This window comes from Hyperoodon ampullatus (genome assembly GCF_949752795.1).
Source record: "Hyperoodon ampullatus genome assembly, chromosome: 9".
Taxonomy (NCBI): Eukaryota; Metazoa; Chordata; class Mammalia; order Artiodactyla; family Ziphiidae; genus Hyperoodon; species Hyperoodon ampullatus.
The window spans coordinates 50,768,845-50,781,357 of NC_136922.1; the positions used below are offsets into that span (position 1 = coordinate 50,768,845).

At 38.3% G+C, this 12,513-nt stretch overlaps 1 protein-coding gene across 1 annotated transcript in view; it reads right to left on the reverse strand.

The window, feature by feature from the left end:
- CASD1 (CAS1 domain containing 1) overlaps positions 1-12,093 on the reverse strand; it is a gene marked incomplete at its 3' end in the record, with an annotated part of 62,552 nt that extends 50,459 nt beyond the window's left edge. The window contains 3 exon segments of the mRNA XM_079711719.1: positions 3,796-3,916; positions 4,460-4,556; positions 11,946-12,093. Coding sequence (XP_079567845.1) covers positions 3,796-3,916; positions 4,460-4,556; positions 11,946-12,078 — 351 coding nt within the window. The 5' untranslated portion in view covers positions 12,079-12,093.
- Positions 12,094-12,513: the final 420 nt, after the last annotated feature.

The following is a 12,513-nucleotide window of genomic DNA, read 5'->3' on the forward strand; positions in this document are numbered from 1 at the left end:
GGTACGTGGGCCTCTCACTGTTGTGGCCTCTCCCGCTGTGGAGCACAGGCTCCAGAGGCACAGGCTCAGCAGCCATGGCCCACGGGCCCAGCCACTCCGTGGCATGTGGGATCCTCTCGGACCGGGGCACGAACCCGCGTCCCCTGCATCGGCAGGTGGACTCCCAACCACTGTGCCACCAGGGAAGCCCAGGTATCTTTTTAAGCAGCAGAAAATTCTTTTTAAAATCAATCTGAAAATCTGTGTTTAGCTGACATGTTTAGACTACTTACATTTATTTTGATTATAAATGTTTCTATTATCTTACTTTTTGATTTCTAGCTCCCTAACACATACACATATTTTTATACACATATGAAATGTAAACACTTATTTTTACATGTACATATAAATGTTCATATATATATGTATGTGTATCGGAATATATATATGCATGTGTGCATGTGTATGTACATGTGTGCATTATATTTGGTATTAGATGAGTTTGGTTTTAATTTTTTTCTTCTTCTGGTTTAGAATTACCCACCTTAATTCTATCCTTTTAGTCCTTGCCCTTGGACTAAAGGGCATCAACTTAAGTTCTAAAGTAAGATAATACCTGGGGACTTCCCTGGTGGTCCAGTGGCAAAGAATCTGCTTTCCAATGCAGGGGATGCGGGCTGGATCCCTGGTCAGGGAGCCTGAGATCCCACATGCCATGGGGCAACTAAGCCTGCGTGCCACAACTACTGAGCCCATGCGCTCTGGAGCCTGTTCACCACAACTAGAGAGAAGCCCGCGTGCCACAACTAGAGAGAAGCCCATGTGTTACAAGGAAGAGCCCGTGCACCACAAAAAAAGATCCCGCATTCTGCAATGAAGATCCCACACGCCACAACGAAGACCTGATGTAGCCAAAAATAAAAATAAATAAATAAAAATAAATAAACATTAAAGTGTTGTGTAGTTTGTTGATGAATTAGAACAGTAAAATAATACCTTAAAGAGTAAAGAGGACATTAGAACACTTTAATTGTGGTCATCTCTCTCTGATTTATATGCTATTGTACTGTCTTTTTGTAAAGTGTAAAAAGACATTATTATTTTACACAGACACTGTTTAGATTTATATACAAGTTTACTATTTTCTTTAACCATTGTTTCAGATCATTTTTTTTTCTGAATTATTTCTCTCCTTCTTGAAGTTTATTCTTTAGAAAACCCTTTAATATAAGTTTAATGTGGCAGTAAACCCTCATAGTTTTTGTTTATCTGAAAAATGTCCTATATTTCAAGAACAGAGGAATCTGTATGCTAGGGATACAATTCTAGGTTGAAACTTACTTTCTATCAGAACTTTAAAGTTATTAGTCTACTGTCCTCTGGCTCCCAATATTACTATTGATAAATATACTGGCTCAAAGCTTAGTTTTCTACATATAGGGTATTGCAGCCACTGGCATCTGTCTTTAGGGCAACCTGAATCTCTATTGCATGCCTACTGTTATTGTTACCATCTCTGGTTTTGCCTCACAGTTTGTTCCTTTTGGGGGGTGTGTCTCCCATTTCAAAGTTTAGAAATACATCAACAAGTATTTTTTTAATCTAGGATCTAGTTGGTTTGACGTGGAAGAGGCCCCCAGAGTATCTACCTTGCCCTCTGGCTGGAAGTAACACAAACAGGTTTCTTTACAGCAAGACTTCTCAAGTTTTTAATATCCTAGCCTAAATTAAAACCATCTAAGAGGGGGATATGGTATCTGGCTCTGCCCAAACTTATTTGACCAGAGCTTCGTACAGAACTAGTCTTCCACAAAATATAATTTGAAAAAAAAAAATCCTGCTCTAAAGCTTCCTTTTTAAAAAATTTGCCCCAATACAGAAAAGAAATAAATTCAAAAAAATATTATCTTCAATACTCCTATTCCACCTAAAGAATCCCATTACCAAGGCTAAAAAAAAAAATTGACTTCACAACATGGCAGGCACAAGAAACATATTCAAAAAAATAATGATGATACACATATCCTCAAGGTGTTCAGAAACAAGAGAATAAGTAAAATACAATTTGGCAAATGTTCCACTAGCAGTTTAATCTAAATAGTTTCACAATAACTGTCTCTTTAAGACTGTGACAAACTGTCTTTATTTTTAAAATGCATATAAAATAAAATGTATCTTGTCTGATAATTGTGGGATAACTAGGAACCTCTAGAAAATAAAAATTGGAAACCTAGAGCTCAGAAACAGTGTACCATATTGTACCTACTTTTGGCTATAGACTAAACCATTACAGATTTTTTTCAACTGTTGCCAAATACATTATTCCAATTTTCAAGAGTCACACTATTCTAGGCCTAGAAATACTAAAAATGTTTTTTTAAATCAGACATCTGTTTTTTAAATGTTTACTAAGTTTTTTACTTTAAACTGTAAGAATCTCAGGTCATTAAATAGTTTCAACTCTTCTGTATAATTTTGTATGTATAAATACAAGTGGAAAATACATTTATAGATACCAAATAAAATGAAAGGTTGACTTTGTTGTTTTCTATTATTCAGCTTTAAAATCTATACTAGCTTTTCCTGGTAGACAAAATCTCTAATAGCCTATAGACTCTTCTCACAAGGAGTAGTTCCTAAAGACTTAGTATCCATTACCATCATCACTGTGAAACTAGCTACTTAAGCTGTTAAGTCCCTGATTTTTCAACTCCTTGCCGCTGGGCAAGCTGATGTGTACAGGTAGATTTTCATCGTAAATTCATGAGCTATTACCCCTACAGTTCTGAACTTTTTGTACTTTACTTTTTTCTTCTTGCCATTACCCACTCCCAACCACGTGCAATTGAAGGCAGGGATTAGAACCTTAGATCACTTAAAAATGTACAATCAAAGATATGATGAGATAATTTCCCCCAAATTAACTAATTAACAAATTGATTAATTAACAGAAAGATGTTCATCCTTGTTAGCTTTTTAAAAAAGACATTTTTAAAATGAGAAATTAAAAAGCAGACATTTGTTACACTGTCATTTTAACTATATAGCATGAATGCTTAGTGCCAGAAAGGTTACAGAAAATTAGGTCCCAATGTACATTGCTACTTACAGTATAGATTGAAACAGTTTAACAATATAATCAATAATTTTAAAAGCATTTATATTCTTTAACCTAGTATTTGCATTGTAAAGATTCCATCCTAAGGAAATAATTTAAAAAGCAAAGTTTTCACACAAAAATGTAATAAAAATGTCCTTTTTAAAATTGTAAAATAAAAAAAATTAGAAAGCTACAAAAAGTTAAGAAAAGAGAAGATTATATAAAATCACATTATATCCATTCAATAATATGCTGCCATTGTGAAGATGCACACATTCATTGTATAATATGGTAAACTGGGATAAGTGGTGGGGATAGAAGATATAAAATTGTACATGCTGAACTATTACAATTTTGTTTCCAAAAAAGAGTCTGAAAAGAAATATGTCAAATATTAAAAGGAGGATAAGGGATATTTCTTCTTTGTTCTTTCTACAATTTTTAAAAAAGTTTTCCATGGAAAGAATTTTAATATTTCTGAAAACGAAAAGTTTAAGTCAATAAAAAGCTTGCCAATACCTTACCCACCACTTCTTTTTCTTATGTTGCCCATTATGGCAAATTGTCCCTGTTTTCCCCCTCCACCTTTCCTAAAACCAAAGTAAAATTTTATCGTTCCTTTTGTTAATGTGAAAAGGCACATTCCTCCCATAACTATTCAGTTGGCAAACTTCTAAAACAATATGCTAATGAAATGAATAGACAAAATTTACCTTATTTCCTTCTTCTTTAAATTGGGGATTAATTATTTTTACAAAAGAGTAAAACAATTGACGAATTCTGGAATCTCCAATGAATGCAATATGTTTACCTACAAGGCAGTTCTTCGCTTCACTGAAATCAACAAAGACATCAATTAGAATAAGGAAAATCAGCATACTGGCACTTTTCAAAGCACATAATTTGTGAAGAAATTAGTACAGCATTATTACATACACAGTTATGTTGCTTTAGAAGGTGGCAAGGTTTAACCTACCAGTCCGTGTATGATCGACTAATTCTCGATAATAACAGCCCTCATCTAATAAGTGTTTCAGAAGTACTCTAACCATAGTAAGTGCTTTATACCTGTTGTCTCAGAATAACTCCATGAGGTAGCTATCCAAGTCCCAAAGCAAGAGTCCTTCATTCATGGGCTATTGCCCTGGGCCTGGTTATCTCTCACCTGAGACAAAGCAGATTGGTCCAAAGCTTTCCCTAATGCTTTAGAGCAAGAATATTCCTTTGGACTCACCCCCAACTCCTACCCTGTCAGCAATTCTCTACCATCACACAGAGAAGTACCATCTATCACTTTCCCTGATTCACCAACGCTTTTCTACCAGATATTAAGACCCATCTTAGAAAAGAAAACAAACAACAAAATGAAGAAACTACCTGATTTTGTAATTATGCATCATACAGCTGTGAGGTTGCCAAACTTTCTCTCCAAGAAATCTGCCACTTGAGAGAAGGTATTCACATGAATCATTTCCTATAGTAATTAAACACAATAATGTTGTAAACAATAGTTAAATTCTTATATGTTGGTTATTTGACCCCATTTAAGCCTTTGAGATGAGGGAGTACAGAGTTTTCTATACTTCACTATACCTTTTACATATCACTCATCCATGAGAAGCAAATATTAATATATTAATATTCAAGAGGATAAGAGCCACTAATGACAGATACTTTACCTAGAAAATACTTCATCCCCAATGCTACATTCACTGCTTTGGTAGTTCCTTCTGCTTCAGGTTTTCCTTCCAAGGACATCACCTTGCCTCAAACTAGCCTTTATATCTGTTTATCACTCCTACTTCTAGCTGGGAAAGAAAAGTTTAAGGGATAAAAGAGAAGACTTTGGAAATGACTTCCTATTCGATTATTATAGTACTCAGTGCATTAGCATATCTGGAAACCTAGTAAATACTGAAGTATTTTATAAATCTACTCCCTAATTTTCACAGCTTCCCTGGAAGTGGGGTATCCCTATTCTGTAAATGTGCAAAGGAAGACTTATGCAAGAACTTCTGAAAAAGCTCAATAAAATTTCATCCTAAATTAAGGCAACTAAAAAAAAAAATTTCATCCTTTTGCAATCTCACAAAGATAAGACTTAAAACTATGTTAGTCAAATGGTGGCTGAAGATACACATGATCAGTATCAGTAATGAATGCTTTTGTTAATATTTAGCCCCTCCACTTCTCTCGATTGTCTCTTGCCTCCGTTAGGATAACCAGCCAACTCCTCCCAGTGTGGCTGGGACTGCCACAGTTTTAAACAGAAAATTCCACATCTGCAAAACCCCTCAATCCTGTGTAAACTGGGACAGATGGTTACCCTGCTTCCTTTGGCCATTTTACCGTACATTAGCTTAATGTACATGGTCAATGTACGTGGTTAAAAAGGGGACTGGAGACATTAAAAAAGTTCAAATATGTCAAATGGATGAGGGAAAAAGAGATGTGTACATTAACTGTGGGGTTATGATAAAATACATGTGTTTTTAAATTTGATCTCTAGTTCTTTATTAACAGTCAACAGCGATCTCTATTTGTTTTACAAATCGTTAAGGTCAGGACAGGGCATCTGGTAAAAAGAATACTACAGAACAAAATGGTGGGGATAGGGAAGACCCAAAGATTGTTAAAGTAAAAGAACACATCTCTTTTCTCAATCCAGTTATCCATTTATCTGGTCAACATACAGATAATGGTGATACAAATACAAGACAGGTATGCATAAATAATGAAAGTGTTGATACCACAGTGTCATAAATTCTAAAACAGAACAGGAAGGAAAAGTGAAAATACTGCATTATTCTGTTGGTGAAAAACTAGATAAGGAAAGTAGAATAACAATTATTACATTTTTGCAGTTACATACGTAGCCTGAGCAGTTTTTTCTGTATTTGAAAGATTTTTTAATAACATCTAAGGAAACTATAAATAATCAGTTCTTAATTCTTTCCAATTCTTAAAAACTAATACTAGTTCTAAAAAATTACGCTATATAAACAATCAAGGAGGAGTAAAAAAAAAAAAAGGACTAAAGGAACACACAATTATTTCCTAAAAACAGCACTCCTGCTGCATTCTTTTATAATGGCCATATAGTAAAATCCTATTAAAAATCTAGTAAATGTTTAAAATTAGGATGAAAATTCCATATTTATAGCATTTCTGCCTCTTTAAATACATCTATTAAACCAAGTGAAAAGTTAGTAACCCATCTATTTTCTAAAAAAGTTATAAGAAGTTGTAAATAACTGGTATTAATTCTGTGAAGTTTTTCTTTCTTCTTTATCCCTTCCTTTTTTTTTTTTTTTTTTTGGTGTTGTTGTTACTTGATTTTTGTTTTTTAATAGAAGCCTAAACAGGAACACACCTTGATCAGTCTTCAGTGTGTGGGACTATACTCTTTGTTAATCATGTCTATGGGTTATCAATATGATTTTGTGGAGACTGAAGTACCATACCAACGTCTTAAAATAACCAATTTTCTCCACCAGAAAATGTGTTTTAAAATGCCAAACTCTTCTTCCTCTCTTCAATATTACTACTCAGACATTATTTTTCAGTAGTTCAGCTAGTAGAAAACAAAAGCTTTAATCTCAAGAACCCACATTAGAAAAACCTCATAGCAAAACAGATTTGAAGTTGTCAGTAACCAAGACACTATAAACCCAGTATTGTAGAGACTACTGGTCTTTCCAGGGAAGAAATTCTTAACCTGGTAATGAATGCTAGTTAATGGTGACTCTTCATAATATATTTTATGATGCAAATTAAAAAAAATAATCCTTGTATCTGAAATTAATAGTCTCTGTATCACATCAGTTAAGGTCCATTCAAAAGACAAAACTACACCAGCTATTTTAATAGAGAGGATGTAATATGACGAATTGTTAGGAAAGTAAAAGAACTGCTAATTAGATAACTGACAAGGCAAGAGGAGACTGGCTTTCATATATTTGTCAGCAAAATAATGAAAGTAGTAGTAATAATAAATACTATTATAATCTGATTTTTAAAAATTAACTGGATCTAAAAAAGAAAACTCCACAAAATTCTATACTCTAAAACTAGTTCTCTTTTCCTGGGAAGGAAATATTTTTACAATCAAATCACTAAATGTAAATCTAAATGTTAAAATAAGTTAATGTGCCACATCTTTATTATGCATACTAACTACATGTAAAAATCTGCTGGCACATTATTTTCCTTTCAAAATTTACCCAGAAGAACCCCAAACAAAAGAAAACAAAAAAAACCGCAGTCATTATTTTCAATTGCTTCATATAATTTTGATAGCTACTTTAATACAACCAGCGTGAAATGAAAGTTGCCAAGTGCTCAGATAAATCAAGCTAGGAACACAAAAAAAAAAAAAAAAAACAAGCAACTAAAGGGATAGAATTATCTACTTCAGCTATCTCCAATACAAAGATTATCTAGATGAATAGCTGTCTTCCTCTTCATTCTGTTATCTTAAGCATAAGCATTCTGGTTTGTCAATCTAAAGTCTCAGGTTTTCATGCATGATTTTTCTATAATAGAAAAATACTAAGAGCAAACAAAATAAGTAAAAAGACAAACAAGTTTTAAAAAACCTGAAAAACAAAATAGAACAACTAAAGAAAACATCTGATGTGCTAAATAAACCGTAGCTTTTATTTTCCTTTGAATAGAATACCTCTGGCACATTGAAACTTTAGACTTAATCATCCTGCCAAGGCTGTGCGTTTCTTACTATCCGCCATGAAAATACCAGATCATAGAGTTTACAATATGATCTGCAGAATATTTTATTTGCCTAAAATTCAGCAAGTTATACTTTCGTCTGTGCTGAAAAAATCACAATTTACATTTTTCTTTAGATAAGCTAGGAGTGCCTCATTACAAGTGGTGTCATGTAGATCAGGATCTTTCTAGCAGTCAAAGAAAGAAAAGGCTGAGAGACCTAGAGCTACTTCTTTCTTGCTTTAACTTCTGAAGTTTTGAACTTATTTTTCTCCAAAACATGCAATAATATTTAACATTTGCATTTAATATGCCTAGTGATAGAAAGGAATTAGATTTCAACAAAATTAAGACGTTTGAAGCAAGTTAACTTTAACAATTAAAAAATTTAAATTCGGGCCTCCCTGGTGGCGCAGTGGTTGAGAGTCCGCCTGCCGATGCAGGGGATACGGGTTCGTGCCCCGGTCTGGGAGGATCCCATATGCCGCGGAGCGGCTGGGCCCGTGAGCCATGGCTGCTGAGCCTGCGCATCCGGAGCCTGTGCTCCGCAACGGGAGAGGCCACAACAGTGAGAGGCCCGCGTACCACAAAAAAAAAAAAAAAAAAAAAAAAAAAAAAAAATTTAAATTCATCCAGGTTGGAACTACCCTTAAGGCTACAGATACTGGCTTCTTGTCACAGAAATGATGTTTTTAGTCTGTAATCACAGTATTAATGGACATTTTGTGATTCAGTAATGTTAAAATTTAGAAAAAATAAAATTAAAAGAATATTTTTTAAAAGGTCATTCTATTATATTTTGTGAAAATAATATTAAGAATGCAAAAAACCCCCACAAAACTCTACCTTCTAAAGTTGAGATCAGAACATGCTATTTGAACACGAAATTAAAATAAAACCAAAAGGACGAAATGCAAGGAGGAAAAGAGAAGGAAATAAGGACTTTGAAAATCTGTTTATTCAATAATTGTTTATGGAGTTTCTACCATGTGTTAAGCTCTGATGATTTAAAAGATGAATAAAATACCCTTGGAAGCTCAAAGTTTGTGTGGGGCTGTCAGATACAAATTATTATAATACAAAATGATAAGTATGTACTAGTTACTGTAGAAACACTGAATTGAATTCCTAATTCCTACTTCTGTGCTGGTGACATCCGAACCAGGACTTGAAAGAAAAATCTGTACTTTCTTTCAAGGAGAGAGGTCATTGCAGGCAGAGAAAATCAGATATCTGTGAGATATGCAAAAGGGCAAAGCATATTTGGACTGTGAGCCTGGAGTTTAGGAAGAAGGAAAAAAGATAAACATAGGTAATAAAAAGTAAGCTTTACACGCGCAACTTTTAGAAAATCACCATTTACTGGAAAAAGAATAAGAAAACTCTTGGCTGGCACTGTGTGGCTGAATTGGTATTTTTAAATGGTTTAACCCATGTCCCGCTGGAAAATGCTTTCTCACTCCACCTTTTATACATCACCACTGTCTAAGAGGCTCTGAGAAAGGCAGAATATAACATAATGACATGAGGCAGACTAACTGGGTTTTAAATCCTAGCTCAGTCAGACTAACTGTGTATCTTTAGGCAAATTAACCTCTCATGCCTCATTTTTAAAATATAAATAATACTGTAATTCGCTGAATCTAAGACCACTGATTATAAAATACACCATTATTTTATATAACAGTAGATAAAAATGTTATCAATTAAACTTTGACATGCAATTAAAGTTTTAAAAACTCATCTTGATTACAGAGATATTAAAAATGGTGGGGGGGGAAGAAGAGGGGAGGATGAAATCTGGTAATTGTATCTACCTCATAGACTGGTTGTAAAGACAAAATGAGTTAAAAGATGTAAAACCTTTAGTAGAGAGCACCTGGCATATAATAAAGTGCTCAATGATAGCATGTAGTTTTGCCAAGGCTTACTTCCTGTAGTGTGTAATGTTTTACTTTCTGTAGTTTGTAAAGCAAGAGATACTAAATATGTGTATTCCAACTGCATTCAGTCTACCTTGCCTGAGGCAAACTCATAAGCATGCATTGAAGATTTTAATATATAGCCTAAACCTCTATATCTAATATAAGATCCTTTCTTATTCTAAAGATTTATGATACTATGATTCAAGCGTATGGTTATCCTTGTGTGAAAGGCACTGCATCTGACTCAGTTTCACACTGCCAAAGCATGAGGTTGGCTAAAAAGTGCCTGGTACGATCGTTATTTTTTCCAGTCTCTGGCTCAAGTTCTTGACATTCAGTATGGGCATGTACACACACCAGGTGTACTGCTTCACACTCAAGACACTGAAGCACCTACGAAAGCTGATGACTAGCTTCTGGAGGAGGCTTTATAAACAATCCCAGATTGCTACACTGACTCATAAGGTTCCATCTGACTTCTATTTTCCCTGCTGATGAGAGAACTTGAAAGGATGAAACATATAATCTAAATACAATAATTAGGGTCCAAGCTTATCAAAAGATAAAAGCACAGTTTTAAAAAGGGAGGTGAGGGGCACTAGATGTTTACATTTAGGACCATAGCATCACAGTTATAAAATTTATCTCCACTACCACATACATAAAATTGAGTTAGATTACTGTCGTCTTATACCAAAATAGCATAAAATGATAGCAGTCAGAAAATTTTCTTTAAAATTACCACAAATTAATGCATCAAATTGCTAGCTTTATTTTGTATATGAAAGTGTTGGACTTCTGTTACAGCAACTGCAGATGAAACAAAAGTCTTACCAGGTCATGTGGCGGTGATCTATAGGAGGCTGGAGGAGAAAGGCCAAAAGGGTATAAATAATTTATCTTTTTCAATCGATTTAGTGTATTTATATAAAGGGCTATTCATCCAGTACAGTACTAGAGTATAAGAATTTTAATTCTCAAGCACTGCAGAAACAAAACAGCAGAACTGATCAAAATGTCCTTCACTTTGAAAGATTCCCTAAAATGAGAAGAGTTTAGATTCCAGTGGTCCCTTTACTGGATATTTTGCCAAAGTAGGTGTGAAGTTAAACGGGAAATGCGTTAAATGCGCACCTGTTACACATTACATCTTGACCAATTAATCTCACAATCACCAAGAGCTGTCCAGATAATGGCTTCGATAATACTAAGAGCCACAAATAAAAGATCCTATCGTTATTAATTTCCCTCAGCCTGTCAAACTCTAAACTAGTAGCATTTTTACAGAGAAAATGAAGAAAAAAATCAATCAACAAGGACAAGTAAATGCCCCTTGATGACTGAAGAATAATTCGTTCTGAAACAAGGAGGTCATATTTCCTTTTCCTCTTTACACCAGTCTCAAAAACCCACACCGAAGACCTCCTCTCAAACTGCTTCCAACTTGTTTTCATTGCCCAACTCAACTCCTGTCAACCTGTAACTTCTTTTCAAATATCTGCCCCAGTGGCTTTACTTTGTAAAAAGTGTGCAACCAGAACGCTTTAAACGTTTCTGAATCACAAAGCCTGGGTGACACCTCCTCCACTTGGCCAAGAGCATCTTTTGCCAGCTGTCACCCGGCGGCAAAGGAAAATGGGGCGGCCCATGCCGCTGTCAAACAGCTTGGCCCCGCTGTTCCAGGGCAGAGGCCGGATAAAACAAAGGCTAAAGAGTTGAACCCCTAGGGCGCAGAATGGGCGACACTACTTGGGGGCGGAGGTGCCCCCTTGCAGGGCGGCCGTGCCCCCTTGCAGGGCGGCCTTGGCCTTCACGCGCCCGGGGCTGGCCCCCCGAGGGCCGCCTGCACGCCTCCTGCACGCGAGCCCCGGGCCTGGCGCGTCTCCCCCGGCGCAGCCCGCGCAGGAGCCGGGACCCCAGCAGCCACTGGGCCAGGCCCGGGTAAGCGCCCCCGTCCCCAGCGCAGGCTGCTCGGGGGGCGCAGGACCATGGGCTCTCGACCCGTGGCCACCTGTACTGGGGTCCGCTCGGTCGGTCGGGGGCGCCTGGCCCGCCGCCCGGGCCACCTGGGGGCACCTCCTCCCCCGCGGGCTGGGCGCGCCGGCGGGCGGCCGCGTGAGCGTGGGCGTGTGTCGGGCGATGGGGGCTGCCTCCAGCCTCCGCGTCGCCTCCTCCCCCAGCCGGCCCGGGCAGGGGGAGGGCCCGCTCACCTCGGTAGCGGCGGGAGGCGAGGTGACACAGTGCGAGCAGCAGCACGGCCACCAGCGCCAGCACCTTAGCGCTCCTCACGCTGAAGTAGTGGTTGATCTCCCGCTTGCCCAGGTTGTAGGCCAGAGCCGCCATCTTGGTTCCTCCATGACAACAGCGCGCGGCGGAGCGGGGAAGGGGCGCCGCACAGGGGCAGCACTGGAGCTGCCGCCGCCGCAGCCAGGCGAGGAGCGGCCGCCAGCCCCCGCGGCCGCCACTCGCGCCGCCCGCCGGGGAGCCTGACCCCGCGGTGCCCCCGGCCTCTACCTGCCCCTCCTCGGCCGCGACCGCCTCAGCGGCCTCCCCCCAGCCCCGCCGCCGCTGCTCCGCCGTGCCGTTTCCCCAGGCGCCCTGGACGCCTGTCTCCTCCCCTTCCTCCTCCTCCCCTTTAGCCTCCTGCCTTAATAGCGGCTGCGCCTGCGAGGGGGGTCCGGATGCCCGGTGCTCCGGGGTCACGGGCCCCAGACGGACCTCCGGGGTCCCCGGGTCACGGGCTGCGGCGGGCGGCGGTGGCGGCAGAGACGTGGGGAT